The sequence below is a fragment of the Chaetodon auriga genome, chromosome 17 (genome assembly GCF_051107435.1).
Source record: "Chaetodon auriga isolate fChaAug3 chromosome 17, fChaAug3.hap1, whole genome shotgun sequence".
Classification (NCBI taxonomy): domain Eukaryota; kingdom Metazoa; phylum Chordata; class Actinopteri; order Chaetodontiformes; family Chaetodontidae; genus Chaetodon; species Chaetodon auriga.
Window position 1 is genome coordinate 17,864,716 of NC_135090.1, and position 19,721 is coordinate 17,884,436.

The 19,721-nt window shown below is 43.3% G+C and overlaps 1 protein-coding gene across 2 annotated transcripts in view; it reads right to left on the minus strand.

Annotated features, from left to right (window-relative positions):
* Positions 1 to 3,956: 3,956 nt before the first annotated feature.
* samd12 (sterile alpha motif domain containing 12) overlaps positions 3,957 to 19,721 on the minus strand; it is a 102,788-nt gene continuing 87,023 nt past the window's right edge. For both annotated transcript variants that reach the window (XM_076754951.1, XM_076754950.1), the window contains exon 5: positions 3,957 to 6,420. In XM_076754951.1, coding sequence (XP_076611066.1) covers positions 6,389 to 6,420 — 32 coding nt within the window. In that variant the 3' untranslated portion in view covers positions 3,957 to 6,388. The remainder of the gene's footprint in view (positions 6,421 to 19,721) is intronic.

The window sequence follows — 19,721 nt, forward strand, 5'->3', positions numbered from 1 at the left end:
GTTGAAAACAACACGCAGGGAGAAATCAAACGAGATAAGAGAAGGGGAGAGATAAGGCGGCGAGAGACAAGGAGCGCATAAGAAAGAGCGAGAGACGACGGAGGGAAACTTTTCTGTGTCAAAGTGGTGAAGCTTTAGCACTAAAGAAGGCCTCTCTTCTACGACAATAAAACATGAAGGAAAGCAGATGTGATAACAGTCTCTGCTCTGCGCGACACAGCGTCGAGCACCGACTAACACACACACACACACACACACACACACACACACGCACACACACTCTGACAAACACTCGTGGTGTGTGGCCAGAGCCCCCTATCTGAGTACCAGTGCTCATCCTGACACTCCAAAGGCGCTCAGCGTGTGCACTGTCTAAGATGTTTAATTCATACAGCCGCCTGCTTGTGCTCAACATGAACGTGTGACGGAGGAGGACGGGAATGCAGAGCGTTATGCGCAACAGCCAGGCTGAGGATGATGCAGAGGCACCAGAGAGGGAGAGAGAGAGGGGTAATGCCAACGAAGGAAGACGATGGGAATGAAAGGAAGTGACGGAGGAGTATCCACAAAAAAAAAAAAAAAAAAGAACAGACAAACAAGGTTATAGAAATAGACGTCGCTGAAAAGTGTGAAGCAATGGAAGGATGCCGGAGAGAGAGGAGATGAGGGAGTTTGAGGAGACACAGAGTGAGTGATGGATAGAATTAGAGCAGAAAAAGTGAAGGAGAGAAAAGTGAGAAAAGCAGAGGGAAATTTTGCAGACACACACGAAGACCAAAAAAAAAAACAACCAAAAACCAGATCTCATCCAGGCAGCAGGCGAGAGCCTGGAGTGCTGAGGGTGTGTGCTGCGGGTCTCAGGAGAGGCAGGCAGGGGACTGAGCGCGAGCGATTTTCTGTCATATCTCTCTTTCTCTTCATCCCTCACGCCTGTTATCCTCCACCTCCTCCTCCTCCTCCTCCTCCCTCGCCCCACCCTCTCTCCTCGCTGCAGCACGTGTAAAGCAGAAGGTACTACAGCACGTGTGGCACTTGTAGGCATCAATTTCAATTCAGGCAAAGGTCAATACCCGTGTGGCATTGATCGCCATACCTTGGCATAATTAATGTCTCAAAATTAAGACCGTGCTCCTCGTGCAACCTGCTCCTTCATGTCCTTACAACAGGACGTCTCCTCCCTCACTGCAACTGTATGTAAAATCTTTGACTTCAAAAGACAAACATGCAGATTTACCCCCAAAGTTAATGCACTTTTCACAAAATTTGGGACAGTTATGTTGTAAAACAGGCTTATATATTTTATCTAATGGCTCAATGAAATATTAATAACTTATTAATGCCTGCCAGCACGTCTAAAGCTCACTAATTAATATGTTACATCTCATGTTACATTTCTGAGTTAAATGCAACTAGTCCTTTCTACGCGTCAGTTTTGCTGTTGCCAGGTTAGCCTTTTCTGCCGTTTCCAGTCTTTATGCTAAGCTAAGCTAGCTGTGTCCTGGCTCTGGCTATACCGAACAAGAGAGGTATCAATCCTGTCCTCTAAAACACAGCAAGGAAGTCTTTCAGCACACATATTTGTGATTTTTGTAGTAAGACAGACCAGAACACTTCAATCCTTCATCTCAAAGATAAAAAAGGCTAAAATCCTACTTTAAAAGATCATGTTTGACTGTCACTTATTCTAAAGTTGTGCCTACAGTTTAGTTCAGTGTAATGCCGCATTAGTTAGTTCTGATACACAACAATGAAGGACAAAGCTGAGGTTACAGCCAATCAGAGAAGAGTCTGTGGCCACGGGAGAAGACATCGACATGCGTGTGCACCTTCAGCTGCTTTTGCTACCGCTGCTGCCTGTGACAAAGTGGAAAATGAACGGCGGCTTTCCAACTTTGTAAATGCTCACGATGAATTTTTCATGCCGCTGTGGATGCGTGCATTGTGTGTGTGTGCGCGCGCATTAGACGTGACAGCAATGTGTGAGAGCTCGCAGTCGTTTCCAGTTGTGATTGCAGCGTCTCCTGCAGGGTCCTGAGGCCTGATGGAGGCTGCTGTGTGCTAACCAGAGGAAACCTGCCCTCGAAACTGCAACGTCACACCTCTCCAGCCACAACATCTGTCACATCTGTGCGGTAATCTTGCAAAACCCCACATCTGCTGTGTGCGAGTAGATGCACACACACACAGCCCTGCACAGCGTGAGGAGAGATGTAACATCCTGAACAGAACAAACAGAACAAGCAGAGAACACGTTTTACATGAAGATTAATCTGTTTATTATATATATATATACTCATCATGATATCAATATCATCATTAATATCCATCATTAGGCACCTTATATGTAGATAGACTGGGGGTAGAGACTTGGTCTGCATGCCTGTTGGTTACAAAAACACTCAGAACAGAATCAAAACATGCTGTCAACACGGCAGAAACAAAACTCTTCGATTTGTTGTCGTCTGTTTAGATTGTTTGAGGCGTCTCTTGCATGTTTGCTTCTACACTTGTTTATGCATAACTAATGTGAAACCTGTGAGCGGCTGTGGTTGTGTTTACTGCTAATTTGTTGAGAAATGTGTGTATATAGTGTCACTGTGTGTGTGTGTGTGTGTGTGTGTGTGTGTGTGTGTGCCTTTTAAACACAAAGTCTGGGTTTGTGTGCATGTGCAGCATGTGTGAAAGTTCTTGTGCAATAACGTTGTGTGAGGTTTAGTCTGCTGTTGTGTAACAGTGCACTGTGTAGCAGCCTCTGTGAGTGTGTGCCAAACCTCTTACAGGTACTTTGAGACCGAGGCCTGAGCCAGTTCAGGCAAGTCCTCGGACACCTTGGCATGGGTGCCAGATCTTGAGCTGGTTAAACCTGGATATCAGAGCCAGAAATACAGTGGAAAGTTTCCCTCATGTCTCTGGAGGAAAATCTATTCCCTTGCCCCCCCTCCCTCCGCAAGCAGGGAGCAAGCACACACTCTGGAGAGTAACAATAAAGAATCAATATTTTAGTGCCAACACCCAGGGTTATTACAGTGCTGCAGCCTGGGATATGGATCACTGAAACACACTGCTACATTTGTTAGTTTGTAGCCTGCAAGCAAATTTAGGTCCTGACCCAAAGTTTAGCCTGTCTGCATGAAATTTTTAAAAATTAATTTCAAAGAGGCTTTGAGAGAAAAGGAATACAACACTTTGAATAATCCTTTACAGCCACACTGAAGTGCAGAATTGCAATTGAGCTTGAATACACGCACACAGCACTTTCTTTACAGGGCCACAATCAGAAAATATGATGAAATTCAATGCAAGTGGTTCATATACTACGAGATCACAAGAAGTCAGCCGTGTGTTCTTTTCCCCCTGGATTTTGGAAACGCATGGACCTTGGCTTTGTCAGGCTCTTGTTTGCAAATTTCAATGCTCCGGACGATATCTAAAAGAAATAGTTTAACATTTTGGGAGATTTTCTTTCTTGTTAAGAGTTAAACGAGAAGATGGATAGCACTCTCATGAAGTGACAGTCAGCAGCCGGTTAGCTTAGCCTAGCATAAAGACTGGAAACAGGGGGAAACAGTTAGCCATGCTCTGTCCAAAGGTATCAGAGGTAATATAATGAACTAATATAATGAACACCTTCCATCTCATTTGTTTGTCATTTTTGCACTTTAGTTTTTGTACGGCTTTAATTGTGCTGTTTTTTTTTAAATTTAGACAGAGCCAGAATGTATGCTAAGCTAAGCTAACCTACTGCTGGATGTAGCTTTATATATAGTTTTCAAAGTTAAATTTAGACTTTTACAACTTAAGCAGTGAACTTTAGAGGTGCTGGGAGGCAGATTTTGTTACCTTTGGACAGAATGAGGCTCGCTGTTTCCCCGTTTCCAGTCTTTATGCTAAGCTAAGCTAATGAACTTGATATGAGAAAGTATTTCCCAAAATTATATTGATTTTTTTTTTTTTTTATCATCATAATAGTCATAGAGTCAGAAACTCCTGCTGAGAGTCGTTGGCATGAACGAATCCAGATTTCAAACTCACCACCCTTTCACCACCACAAACCATTTCTCCCAGTTCACATACTGACAGTTTTCCAATCTGGAATCGAGGAGCGGAGAAATTCCAAACTTAACGGAGGCTTCAGCCCTCCCCTTCCTCCTGTGGCCTTGACAGACACGGACACGGCATCTCCACCCGACCGTGAAATAGCCACTTGTGTTTTAGCCTGAACAACTCCATCCCTATGTGACTGTCAGCACACACACACACACACACAGACACACACACACACACACACACTTGAGGCTTTTGTAATCCTGGAGGACCGACTGTATGTCCTGAAGAACTGATCAATACTATTCAATCTGCTCACAGGTCTTTGCTGCGTTAGGCTGCGGCTGCTATCCAAACAATGAATGGCTGGACACAGAGGGACCCGTGTACAAATGGAATCCCATTAAAACGCAATGGCTCTCAGGGGCTGACGCTGACCCCCCCCCCCCCCCCCCCCCCCCCCCCCCCCACCTCCCCGCTCTGACCGCAGCAGCTATTTTATGCTCCTCTGATTGACAGCTCCCATACGGGAGAGGAAAGATGCTGTTACCATGACAACAGCTCATGCTACACCGCCGCGGATACGAGCTTTTGATAAATATCACTCCAGAAATCAGCGGCTGATATTAAGAGGTCGTTAAGCCGGCTACAGGGTTTTTTATAATGTATTTACACTCACAGACAAAGTGGAGAAGGTGACAATGATCCGAGTAACAGCTGTTTTGCTTCGTGACGGACACATGTGCTTTTAAGTGCAGTTAAAATACCTAGAATATCAACAGTGAGTGGCCATTATTCACATTGACAGAGTTTCTCATCAGAGATAAATAGAATACAGTGCGTCTCCCTAATAGGCTGACAGACAACATTTCCATGATGAGCTTTTTGCACACAGCACATCTCCTTTCTACACTATTTTCAATACATGTCATCTAAAAATAGTTCCAAGCAGCGAGATGGAAAGCAGACAGAGCAATAAGGAGTCGGCGATACAGAGGGGAGGAAATGAAAAAGGCTCTTTTGTTATCCGTGATGTCTTTTCTTCTCTTTCTCTCCTCATTAGCAGTAAAGAATATCAAGTCGTAGTAACTCTCGGTTCACGGAGCCCTTTTGCTTTTCCTGCTCATTTTTTCAGCCACTCCCTTTCCCTTTGTTTCAGTTTACCTACTGGCACGTTGCTTTTAGGGACACCGAGGGAATTTCCTTCTCGCAGTTCATCCCTTTCTTTCTTTTTTTTTCTCCTCAGGTTCTGCTTCATCTCCTTCAGATTGCTTTCTCACAACGATGTCATTCATTTCGCGGGAGCCAGCTTAACCGTACCTAATGTGATGCCAGGTTCAGTGTTTATTCCCAGACAAACTGTTGGCTGTTTTCACAGTGAAGTTCTCTCAGGCTTACTGTCTACCCTAAGAGAGCGATGCACAACACGGAGAGGGCTACGGACGCCTCGGTGGGCGTTGTTGAACGCCGTTTACGGGATCTGCGCACAGAATGAGAGAGAGAGAAAGAGCACAACAACACACACATGGTTGTGTAAAGCGTCTCACCCCTTTTGAGGTTGTGGGATCAGTTTGTGAGGAGATAAAGAGGAAGAATCAGGGAGGAGGAGGTGTATAATAGTGGTATTTTGGACAGTCATTATGCTGTCGCCACTGAAAGTTTCAGCAGTGCACCACAAGAGTACTCATGGGAGAAAACACGTGTTGAAGTGCTACGATGAAGGAGCTAACATGCCACAAACAGACCAATAGACTGCGTCTGAAGGGAGAAGTGGATTATAGGTGTCACTCTTCACTGTAAGGGTAGGTGAGGTCCCCGAAAGCAAATCAGCGCACACACACGATCCAATCACAAGGCAATGGTGCAGAGATTATCTGGTTTAAATGCTTTGAGGAAACCCGGCCAAGCAAGTGTTGAATTGTGGGTAGATGATGGTCAGGAGGGCTTGGCTGTCTTCGTCGTTCTTGAGGGAGAGGGGATGAAGGAGTGTCGGAGTCATAGCGTGAGAGGTCTGGTGGAGGTTTGGCTGCAAAGGTTAGAAATGACGGGAGATGGGACGCCTGCAATGGAAACTATTGGTCAGATTCCAGGAAGCGGTGAGGAATTGTTTGGACAGCGAGGAAACGGCAAGTCGGGACTGGTGGGAGCTTCTCAGGAGTGGCTGGGAAGAAGGCAGGAGCTTTTTTTTTGTTTTTTTGTTTCCAGATCTGTCTGGAGACGAGGACGGAGACCGAAAGTGTGAGACGGAGAGCTGCGATTGTTCCACGGAGAAGTCTGAGGGTCACATGTTGGGTGGATGTTGGCAAGGCGGCGTGTCCTTTCGTGACTGTCCTGCTCCGTCAGGCTATGGTGAAGACGGAGTGCACTCCAGAGAGGCTGCAGACAAACAAACAAAAAGATCGTAAAAAGTTAATGAGAAAATAACAGAAGAGAGGGTTTGAGGGGTGTGAAACAGAGAAGGAAACACTTCTGCTGGAAAGATGGCGAGGAGAAGGAGAAACGGCGAGAGAGGGAAAAATAAGACGAAAACAGAAGAGAATGAGGGAGGGGGGGGTGCAAAACGAAACTGAGCGGAGTGACGTACGTAGATGAGAGAGGAAATTAAGAAGTTGAGATCAAACAGAAAAAAAGAGAGAAAGGGCCGAGATAACAAGCATGGGCACAGTGAGGCATAAAAATGGATCAGGGGGATGGAATTAGAAAAATAGAAGAGGGGGGGGAGATAAGAGAGACAGGATAAAAGAGAGAAAGAGGGAGAGAGAGGGGGAGGACGAATAAAAAGAGAGGAGACATAATTATAAAATGGCACGAGAAAATCAATGCGGTGAGCGTCATTGTGCTTGCAGGCGCCGTACAAAAGGGAGGTGGAGAGCAGCAGTGTGTCCATCAAACGCATACACACCACCACATGTCAGCGTCTCTCTCTCTCACTCACACACACACACACACACACACACACACACACACACAGAAGCATTTCAAATGCAGAGTGAAGACAAGGAGGATGAGTCAGGCAGATGAAGCAGAGAGAGACAAGTGACATTTAGAGCTCAGTCGGAGCATGTGATGACAAGGCACAAAGATACATGCCAGCCCCGACTCTGACAACAGCTTGTGTGTATGTGTGTGTGAGTGTGCGTGTGTGTGTGCGTGTGTGTGCAGGGAAACAGATTTGTGATTTTATATGTTATTCTGTTCAGCTGCAGGAGCTGAAACTGAGGGCAGAGAGCCAGGATTCATATTAATACCGTGAAACTTGGGGCTACAGTGAAAAAAGTAGTAAAAAAAAAAAAAAAAGTGCAGACACACTTGTTCAAGTATTGAGATACTTTCCTCGTGTAAAAGTACAAATACCACAGTGTAAAAATACTCATTTAAACTAAGAGTCTGGTATTTGAAATCCAACTTAAGCAACGTAGTTTAGCAAAGTAAAGTAGTTTAGTCCAGTGGTTCCCAACCTGAGGTCAAGCCCCCTCCACAGGGTCGCAAAATACATTTGAAGAGGTCATGAGACGATTAACAGAAAGTTTATAGTGCAACGCAAGTGTGAATTCATTTTTTGGACTGTTGTCTCGTCTTTGTTTTTGGTGAAATGTTGTAGTTTTACCACTTTGGCCCTTCAATGGTTGAAAGGAGAAATCGCTCTCAGACATCTGAAACGTGACATGAGGACCTCCAACCAGACTCTGCTTCTCTTGTAAAGAGGTAACGAGCCAAACCACTGGTTCGTCTTTAACAATGAACTGAATGTTATAAGCTCATCACATGCTTTTTCCACCAAATTAAATAACAAAACACACTGTTTATCCGTGCCCTCCAGAACAACATGTGAAAGCGCTTCCCAAAGCGTTACAATCACTGCTGCAAAATAAATCTGTTTTATGCAACCCTGATCCTAGAAATTATGTTTGTATCTTACTAAATTGTTTTCGTAATTGTGCTGTGGTGACAATGTAATCGCAGCCTGGATTATGTTCAGAGACAGTGTTTGAGTGAATGAAACACAAAATTTATCTTCCCCGCTGGAGTTGCACAGAGGTGGTCGTGGTGGATGGTGGGCGTACAAAGTGCAGGACCGTGACACCAGAAACCAGCGTTATGGTCCAGACTCCGGTCTGTGGCAGCACTTTGGTCAATGCTGATAGAAACTCTTATGACCATGATCCTTCTAACGTTAACCAGAGAAAAGCTGCATAATGCTGTCGTCACATTGCAAGATTACCTATTTTGGCCGAGAACAAATGAAATACTCTGATATCAACATTGCGACTTGGCGGGTACGTTAATTGGGTGTTTTATGAAGTTACGGTTGAGGTTTGGTTAAGTTTAGGGAAAGCTCACGGTTTATGTTAAAAATAAGCACTTTGTTAAGCTTCAAGGAAACACTGCAATTTCGGTCAAAACTGCTAATTTGCAGATGTTAGGGGAGCTTTGTCGCAGTGTTTACAGTAATAAATACGTAGCACCAGTAGGTTTTGGTAGAGCTCGCTCTCCGTGCCTGATGTTTCGTTGACCCATCCATCCAACCAGACCTCCACCTCACTTCTTCCTTTGCTCCAGTCATAATTAATACAGTCACGAGAGGTCTTTGTCACTTGGATGCAAATATATGTTGCTTGGGGGGCCTCTACGATTTAGTAGCTGTCAGATAAATGTAGTAAAAGTACATTTTCCCCTCTGAAATGTACTGCAGTAGAATTCCAAAGTAGCAGAAAATGTGAATGCTCGAGTACATCAAAACTGTACTTAAGTACAGTACATAAATAAAAGTAATTAGTCACAAACCACCATGGCTTGGCTATTATTACACACACACACACACACACACACACACACACACACACACACACACACACAAACAGCCATGCAAATTCAACCATGTAATATTCATCATCATTACTGGCAAACACTGCAATGCATCAAGCTATTTCTGCTCAAAAGCATGTAAACACCATGTCAGCCCACACACACACACACACACACACACACACACACACACACACACACGCACACGCACACGCTCTCTCTCTCTCACTCCTTGTTAACTGTATTAGTGCCAGGGCTTATCAGTGCAGCGGGACCACACACCACAAAAGGCTGAAATTCATTACAGTCGTAGGAGGGCCTTGACAAGCTGTCAGCATGTTCGAAGGATTCTTCAAGTCCCCCCTCCCCTCTCTGTCGTCAGACGATCGTGAGAATACTCAGAGCTCGGATATCTGTTTCCTCACACGCGCACACACGCACGCACACGCTGGAGCGTCTCTTGGTCGACATCTTCATTTCAAGGATAGTTTGCACACGCAGATGCAAACGGCTACATTCACACCATCCCACAAACACAGAAAACTGTGGTCTCTGTCTTAATTTCATGGGTAGTTTACATTGACTCTCTCCATCATTCACACATGCGCACACACACACACACACACACACACACACACACATATATGTACACACATTATTCTGAGGTAGGGCTGAATGGAGATCAAGCCCAGAGGTGCAGTTCAATGACATACTCTGTATTTCCAATTTAAGTCACCACACTTCTCTTGGCTGCCACTGTACACACACAAACCCTGTCTCTCTGTCACACACACACACACACACAATACACATGCTGTGTATCTTAATATTAAGGATAGTTTGCCGTTATGGCTGTGGTTACATCAACAGGAAAACATTTTGGGATGATCAAAGAGATTATTGTTGCCATAAAACCGTGCAGAACAATAAAACCCTGGATGCCTCCACAACCTTTATGTGAACATATTTTCCAATCTGGTTGAGCAGTTAAGCAGCAGAGTAAGAAAAAAAAAAAAAAAAAAATGGAGCACGATCATCCTTCAGCCAGCGCTGTTTCAGTCTTGAAGGACAGAAAAGGGCAAATTACTCTGGAAAATCTTTTCTTTAACATAATTACTATAATCTGCCAAACCTAAATTAAACAGACCAGCGTGTGAATGCCTCCCTGACATGAGTATAGAGTGTGTGTGTGTGTGTGTGTGTGTGTGTGTGTGTGTGCTGCAGCGTTTGACAGAGAATTACAATTTCGACATCTTTCTGTGGTGTGTGCTTGTGTGTGTGTGAGCGTGTGTGTGTGTGTGTGTGTGTGTGAATGAGATGCAGAGAACACTGTTTGTCTCCTGTTATTAAACTTACCAATTACAAGGCCCACTCATCACATTTATGTCGCAAACAAAGGGAGAGTTGATCTATTATTAATGTACTGTTCCGCAGTGTAATTCACACAAGGATTTGGTGTTGTACCCATACCTTCACACATGAATGCTTGCATGCACATCACACACACACACACACACACACACACACACACACACACACACACACACACAAATAATGCTCCTGCAGCCTGCAGACGCTCGGCCTCCTGCGCCGTCGGTACGAGTGATGAATGTGATTTGCCAGTGTTAACAGATGAGCAGCTTTTCAGAGACAGGTAGTAAAATGTCTGGATCATCAAAATCTCTCCCCCTCTCTCTCCTCCTGCCACGCTTCACTCCTGTCTTCATATTTCTTCCTCTGCCTCTCTCACCCGTGCATTTGTAATCAGACCCGTCTTGCTTGTTTAATCTGAGCACACCTCAGCGTGCAGCCTCCTCTCCGCTGTGCGCCACGTCTCGTAGTAAAAATGTGCACAAAGACGTATCTGCACCGATTCTGTCCGTCCAGCTTTAAAGTATCTGTTCTGGATCCAGGCTCTACCTGGAGGGGTATCCCTGACAGGTTGGCTGCTGGAAAACCCTGAGATGCAGCTTTTAAAGGATAATGCTGATGATCCACTATATTTTTCTTATTGTCAACAAATGCCTTGAAAAAAGTCCAGACTAACATGCTATAGCAGTATTGCTTGTGCAGCCAGAGCCTGGTAAACCCTCTTCCTCTATCTATACCTCATTTTTGTCCAAACATTTAACAAGACTAAGAGTCTACAGTGATGCTAATGGCTCAGTGAGGCTGCACTGTACTAAGCTAAATGCTAACATTCTCATACTAACACGATCACATTGAAAACATTTGGTTGTTTGGCAGGAGTTCACCGTCTTAGTTAAGCATGAAAGCATGCTAACATTTGCTGCTTAGCTCTAAACACAAAGCACGACTGAGGATGATGGGAATGTCACTTGTTTTGCAGGTATTTGTTTGAAGTATCGACAAAAAGGAATTTTGACTCGATGGCAATACAAATGTGCACCAAAGCTTTCTGCAATCCATCCAATAGTTATTGAACTACTTGAATAAAAAGACACATTGCTTCATGTACTGTATTACAACAGCACTATAGATGCATGATGGCATGTTGTGTTGTCGCAATTTAAGTCCTGGCCTTTGGGAACAGTGGATGATGAGAAAGAAAAAAACAAGGCTTCCTGATCCTGATCCGTTGTCAAACTCTGTGGCTCGACAGTTGTAACTCTTGTCTGTGAAGTAGCAAGTCCTTCATCCAATTTTTGCGAGCTCTGGGTGCATTAAGGTCACACACAGCACTTCCCAAACTTTTTGGCTTGTGACCCTTTAAAATGAAGCATGTGACCGCTTATCACAGGTTATGGCCTCAGTGTGGACGTGAGCTGTGAACAGTTCAAAGAAAAATTGATTTTTTCTTTCTGAGATTGTTTCATTTGAAGGATTTTCTGAGGCCTGAAGAGGTGAAAGATTTCACCAGTGAAAACTCAAGAGAGAAATATAATGGTTGATTCCTTTTAACATATTTAAGGTATTTAATGTGCTTATATAATGCAACATCTGCTTATTCTGAATCTGATGCCAGCAACATGTTTCAAACAAGTTGGGACAGGAGCAGCTAAAGACTGGGAAAGACGTGGAATGCTCCAAAAACACCTGTTTGGAACATTCTACAGGTAAACAGGTTGATTGGTAACAGGTGAGAGTATCATGATTGGGTATGAAAGGGGCATCCTGGAAAGGCTCAGTTGTTCACAAGCGAGGATGGAGTGAGGTTCACCACTTTGTGAACACATGATTGGATAAAGGATGTTACTACATGGGTTCAGGGACACTTTGTAAAACCGTTGTGTATGAACACAGTTTGTTTGGAAATGATTGCGTCCTGTTTTTATTTACCTTTTACAAAGCATCCCAACTCTTTTTGGATCTGGGTTGTACTTTTGTCTTGCCAATAATACAACAACCTTACTGCCAAACAAGAATGTTGGTATTGTAAGATTCAGCAAACGCTCAGAGCCTCACGTTCTTAAAATTCTTGCTTTCAACAACGTCTGCACAAGTCAACCACTGTGTGTTTAATATTGTGTACTCCTAAGGTGTGGTTAGGCCTTGGGATGCCTTGGGAAAGTTCATAGTTACAATCATTTAATGATGATTCCAAGTCTTTAACAGGACGTGAATTTCCATTATTTCTTGCACTGAACATTGCCATTGTAAATTGTGAGGTGTGGAATCATTCAATAAGAACGTAAAGACCCTGGACTGCATAAGCATCAACATTAGAAACTGTAATAAAAGGAAGAATTATAACAGAAATACAAGTTAACACTCACAACATGACCCCAGCAACCTACAAGACACAATCTCCGGGAGTCTTTGAGTAATGACGTTGGTTTCTGAAGGTTAACTTGTATAAACGTGCGGCCAATCATCATGTTTATTCTCTGTATGACTTTTATAAAAGCACCAAAAACATGGCTGTGGTCTGGACTACAATGACTTACCAACAGGCAAACTCTTCGAACTCAGTCGAAGGTGTAGTTGCTCAAACTGAGGGGTCATTGAGTCCAGCTGCATCACATCTACCACAGGTTTAGATAATTAATCTAAGTGAAAGTTCAGGAGGGGCCGCTGATACTTATATGCACACACGGGTGCATACGTGCCACTAAATATGTGGAGTTTTCAGCCTCTGTGGTGCTCAGATAAGGTTTAGAGAGCCTTGTCTCCACAGCGTGTGTTCAAAATAGGTCATCTTATTCTGCGACTCCAAGCAAGCACGCCTGCTTCTTTTCCTGCCCTGATTTCAACAACATAAACAACTGACGGGAAGTTTCCCCCCCTCTCTCCATCTATCTCTTTAAAGCAGGGCTCCTCATCAGCGAAACCCAGCGAGGTTAAGTAAATAAGTCTATTTTATGCAGAGAAAGAGACAGAGGAATGGTAGTTCTCAAAGTGCTTGTATTTTGGTATTCTAGCTTGTGTCAGGTTGGATTTGTTTGTTACTGTGCCTTTTCTGGTGCCACCTGCCACCACCACCAACACTGACACACACATTTCCCACACACACAGACCTTGCCTCCGTGCTTCGGCTTCCTTTAGTTGCTCAGCGGGGGACTGTCAAACTGAGCTCAGTACTGTTTCTTTACCGTGCTGCTCTATCATGCAGGATATCTCTCCTGACACAGAGCTGTCATGGCCTTCGGGGCTTAAAGATGGCAATGCAAAGGAGCAAAAAGTGGAACAGTAAAAACAGGCCCCTCATTTATTCCAGTGCATGTATGCTGATGTCTGCATGTATCTATATTTACGTGAGCGTCTTCAAGGGTGAAAGCGTTGTTGTGTGTGTGGAAATTTCTATAGATATGCCTTTAGATGATTCATGGTGTTAAACAGGAAGGCACAGTACCCTTGTTTTACCATGATGACATTACTGGTGGGGTTAGCCCAAGGCTTTAGCAACATGTTAGCTGGTAACTGGATTTGAAACATAACCGGAGTTAGAACATCTCATGATAAATAGCAAGGACTAGATGACATGACAATGCATTTTATATCGCAGCTCTGAAAATAGTTTCTGTTGACTGGATACAGCAACAGTGAGCATCCTGTTACCTGGAGGTCACTGCGCCTGGCCATGAGAAAGTGAAGCACATAAAAAAACCCCCACATGTTCTTACACCTGAGTTTTTCTAGGGATTAAATACACCAGATAAAATGTGACAACGGTGAGCTTTGGAGGTGCTTTGTTACCTTTGGACAGACCCAGTATAGCTGTTTTCCCCCGTTTCCTGTCTTAATGCTAAGCTAAGCTAACAGGCTGCTCACCATAGCTTCATATTTGCTGCACAGATATGAGTCCGGTATCAATTTTCCTCATCTAATTCACAGCAAGAAAGCGAATAAATGGATTTTCCCCCAAATTTTGAACCTTTCCTTTTAGAGACTGCAGGTGCTCCATCATTGTTTGTAAGTGCAACAGGCTATGCTAGTTTTGGATGATATGATGATCCGCAAAGAGAGCAAACTGCAGTCGCTGTTGAAGTGCGATGTGGCACAAAGCTCTGGAAAATTTCCACTAATATTTTTCAGCTGTTTCCAGATCAGTTCCTGCGTCACTCATTCGTGATAACTGATTAACTGCTCAAACAACTTCTAATGTAAAAACTCTCCAGCTTCTCTGCTGTGAGGACTTGCTGTTTTTCTCTGATTAATGCTGCTGAAAACTGAATGTTTTTGGGTTTTGGACTGTTGGTCGAGCAGAAGAAGACATCTGAAGACGTCACCTTGGACTCAGGGAAACAGTGAGAGACACTTTTGACAAGTAAGTGGATGTTAGGTTACACTTTCATAATTAGGTTAATCTTTATAACTCTGCATCACAGATCTTCACTTGGCCTCAAGGATGATTAGATTTGGTGGTCAAAGGTCAAAGGTCAAGGTCACTGTTACCTCCATCCCACTCTTGTTGGTGATATCTCAGGGACGTCTTGAGGGAATTTCTCGGCACAAAGGTTCACTTGGACTCAAGGATGAACTGAGTACATGTTGGTGGTCTGAGGTGAAAGGTCAAGGTCACTGTGACCTCAACTGCTGACTTGACAGGTTGGCAGAGACTGCAGCAACAGCGCGGCGGTAATTCTAGTTGTTTTTGCCCATTAGACACCCATTGAGTGGAAAACAGTTAGAAAGAGAGAGAGGTGGAGCAAGACAGAGGTAAAGACATGTGGACCCAGTGAGGGAGAGAACTATGAACTACCCTCAGCTCTCAGGTTCCCGCTGACACTGATAAATACCTGAGGAATAGGACACAGCCGAGAGCTTGGCTTCGCCGTCATTAACCTTGCGAAACCTCAGCCCGCGCTGGTGATTAACGACATCCCATTATGTGCTATTAAACAGCAGCAGACGAGGGTCTCCTCTCCCATACCAAAACAGCACAATACTGCCAAGGAACTACGGCTTCTTAGAGAAACTTTCCCTGGGCCTGACAGCATGCTCCCACAGGGGCCGGAGGAAAGAAAAAAAAAAAAACAGGCCTTAATATTACACATCTGCTAAGAAAGATTTGTTTGCTGGTTGGAGAATGACCCACTGTGGCCTAATATCCTCTGACTGCTGCTTCTTTAGCGTGCCACTTACATGTTTCCCCTCCCTGTCTTGTTCAAAGGTCTGTTATTGTTTATTACAATAGAACTCAGAGTCCCCATAGAGGGCTCAGCGATAAGCAAAATACTCCGACACAGAAAGGAGGCTTTTACCATATGAAAGGCGAGGGGAGAAAAGAAGGAGAAGAACGAAGAGGGGAAACAGGAGAGCGAGAACAGATAGAAGTGCAGGGCTGGGGTGGAGATGTGGGGAGTGGAGGATGTGTGTGTGTGTGAGGGAAGGAGAGAGCGGGAGGGGAAGATAAAGGCAGAGCTGTATTCCCTGATGTGGCTGCTGTGTGTTGGCTCTTCGCAGCTCCTGCTCTAAGGATTACTGCATTTACACTTCAGCTTAAAAATAGCCCCCGTGATAATTTATTTAGCTGGAGCACGCCATCCGGCATTGTGTTCCCAGAGAATAGTTTTTTTCCTGTCTGAGTCTCTATGAGAGTCTTCCTCTCACTATATTTTAGCTGTGATATTCTCTTCCTCTTAATATCTCTTTCTCTTAATCTCCCACTCCCTCAGAAAGTCGCCTTCTCTCTTAAAAAAAAAAAAAAATCACATATAAACAAGTGGATATGTTCACCTGCGCAAACCTGGCTGCTGGTTATTTTCTTGCCATAATCTTATTTGTGCTGCTAAGTTGGTGGCGCGAACCTCCGACTGACTCAGTCCAATAGTCCATAACACTTATTCCTAAAATATTCTGCTTTAATGTTGCTGATATTTTCCTGGATCTATGAGGATTTGGGAGCAAGATGTTGATATGATACAGTAATCTTATTAGAACAAACCGGTCTTTGTAATCTGCTGCCAGATTCATAAGAGTATGTGTATGTTCACAACTAAAAAGACAGAAATATGCACCCACTTGTTTCCATCATATTTATAAACCTGTTTGAATTCAAGGTTCTGTTATAAATATAGATGTGAGACTGGGCACAGTGCATGAGTCTGATTTCCACTCCCACAGTTAACTACATGTCGCCCTTCATCAGGCATTGCACATATACATAATATATACACATATACTGTATATGCATCCATATGAAATGCTTGATGAAGGTCACTTATAGTTATTCAATAAGTTATGTTGTGTGGGAGCTGATTTTTCACTCTGCACTTCTTCTCCTACATATCTGAACACAGGTACGCAAAGATCACTCTCCTTGTATGGCTCACTCCTGCAGTTGCCCGCCATAATCTTCTCTTTGTTCTCATCGGTATGTCTCTCTGCGTCCTTAGACTGAATTAAAGGAAGGGAAGAAGACATATAGGCGATGTCCTCAAACACCAGAGAATATATGACACGTGTATGTAAACCACACCTCAATCATCATTATCAATCGGCAGAAGAGTTTATAGCAGAAAACAGACCTCATAAAGAAATGATGATGTTTGCAGTATAAAAAATACATTTATTCCTGAATGTGCCTTTTATTTGCACAGTCCAGATTGCCGTATAGACTTCAGAATTATTAATTCATCATCACTATATCATCAGATACAACATCATATTTAATGAATCTCTGCAGAAATAAGCATACATGAGGTGTGCATATTCTTCCTTTATGAATAGGTGTGGGTAATGAGGTATGCATGGTTGTTGCACAAATTCAGCATTTATACATTTGGCCCCTGGATCCTCAATATCTCAGTATATGTTTAACCCTCTTACTCCAACCATGCTATCACATTTAGATGTGTATTTACTTGGAAATTCTCCACGCAGTGCAAGCAAAGCCACCCGACATGAGTGAAATTAGCATTACCACAACACTCCTGATTCTAGGACAAGCTCCTAAGCCAATGATATACAGCTCAAGTGAAGAAAGCAAGTCCATTACCACAGTGCTATTCAATTTGCCCTTGGGATATGCTTGTTGAGTGTAGTTTGAGCATACTTGAAGGAAACGATCCCCCCTCAAGTCGCTCAGCTGATACGGCCTATCAAGACTGGAACAGGGGCATGTTCAAAGTCAACAGCACTTAAACATAAGATATGGGAGGCCTGCAGTGAGCAGAGACAAAAAGGCTTGGTTGCTATTTTGGAACGAGTGCTTCAGTAGCTGAGGTTAAAGGGGATCATCAGTCTTCGTGGCGCAGCGAATCTCATTTTCCGCAGAAATGTGATGACTCAACAGCAGGGAGGACAGCAGTGATGTACACGGTGGGTGCAGGGATATGGGGGCTCACAATAAGGAAAGGATCGCAATGCATTCCACTCAGCGTTTTCCCTTTTCTGACTGTCTCACTTTCTGTGTCTCTCACAACAGCAACCCTGAGAGCTGTTGGTGAATAATGATGACCTCACATGGCGCCATGGCTCACAAACACTGACAACTCTTATTTCCCTTTGTGAGTGTAGTAATGGGATCTTATTCCTCTCTCTCAGGTTTCTGCTCTTCTGCCAACTGTGAGCAGCTCTGTGGTGAGAGGGCGGCACTGCATGTTGCCTTCTGTCCAAACTCTGAGCTCATTCATCACAAAGTCAGAGGCACAGAAACAGAGATGCTTTCAAGAGCCACTCCGAGATCTGGTGGGCCAAAAAAGTGATGTCTTTTTTTATGTTTTAAATAATGCAGCCTACACTCATGTAGATCTAAAACTGACTGTTAGCTGCACTGCCTTCGCCTTAGGCTACTGTGGGTAAGCCTGTCAAGCTTTGCATGGTACACACATGTTAGTGATGGGAAGTCTTTGGGCTCCCAGATGGCTCCTCCAGTTAGTCCAACTTCAGGCTTTTACAATTCAGCCAGATTTAGCAGTGTTTTGACTTATGATTGGTATGTGTGCTCATATACCCCTTAAATTATTCAATGTAATTATATAAACCTTATAATTTCCAGAATACCATACTTTTTACATTATGCTTGGTATAAAAACTATGAATAATGTAAAAACATTACAAAATACTACACACATATCTTAGTAATTGTTGAAACAATAGGCCCTTGATTTCAGACAGAGTAGACAAAAGCAAGCTTCTCACTTCTAGCCAGCAACATATTGATTTTGCCAGCTGAAATGACAATGGTCACGTAGTGTTAGCCAGCTAGCTAGTCAAGCTAACATTTGCTCCATGAGCTGGTTGAAAACACTGTGACCAACTTGAATGTTTCCAGCTTATTTAAAAGGACAGTCATGTAAAAACGTCTTAACTCTGCACTTGATGGCTACATGATGTCTTGCTAAGACAGGAAAGCTAAAACTTCCTGTCCTCAGCAAAACCTCAGATCCTCAAGGCATGTAATGCTAAATCCTAGCTCGCTCATTGCAGTGTAGAGCTAGTTAGTCCTATTGTTATATGATGAAAAATATGATAGCATGAGCCCTGTTTGGCTGCTCAGCTTCTATTTGGTGTAAACTTTCTCAAATTCAATAAAAAGCAGGACAGAGCTGCTAACGTTAGCCTAACTGCTGCTTTCACAGTAGGGAGTAGGGAAATATGACATGGTGGATGTGCTAGTTACAAACAGGGCTTTGTTACATAACTTGTAAACCCACAAACTAATAGTTTAGCTGATGATATGTTCCTTGTATTTCAAAGTATTTAATAGTTAGTAGCTGACTGATGGTAGTAAGCTAGACAGCCAGATATGCTAACGACTGCAGCTAACTACAAGCAAACTAAGAATCTAATAAAATGTAAAAGTTGGAGAAAAAGGAAGGCTGAACAACTGAATGACTCATTTTAAACTAATGCTTTTTTAAAATTATCCTAGTAGGTATTAAAGTACAGTCTGAAAACAAAATTATTCGGGTTGTTTTGAGGTGAACGCAAAAAGAACCGGCATGAAAAATCACTTGCTGCAAGTTTAAAACGTATTTTGTAGTTTAACCATCTTTATTTAATGTGATTGCAAACCTTTACAGTTGCAAGCACTGTGCCACTTTCATAAAATGACTTGTGTGGAATTATCATAAGCAAACTGCTGAGAAAGAAAACCCAAGACATTTTCTTTGTGTTTTCCTCAATTTCCATTTAATCTGACTCATGCATCCGTTTTGTCCCTGAAGGCACCATTGCCACTGATGGCATCATTATCCTCTTTCACACAGTGACAACTTAAAGAAGCTGCTTTCAGCATTTGTATGTTGCCAAAGGAGCAGTGTTAAAAATATATACGCCTTTCTCAATCTAACCCGTGTGAGAGATGTCTTACTATCGCTATTCACTTTGGGAACATGCTGTGTACACTCAGAGGATAAACTTGGGTGGAACTGCAAAGCCTTCCTCTCAGCGACATAGCCGATCATCATGAAAAGAAAATTTCATTTTCCTATGAAATTTTTTGGAAACACTTTAATTCCCCT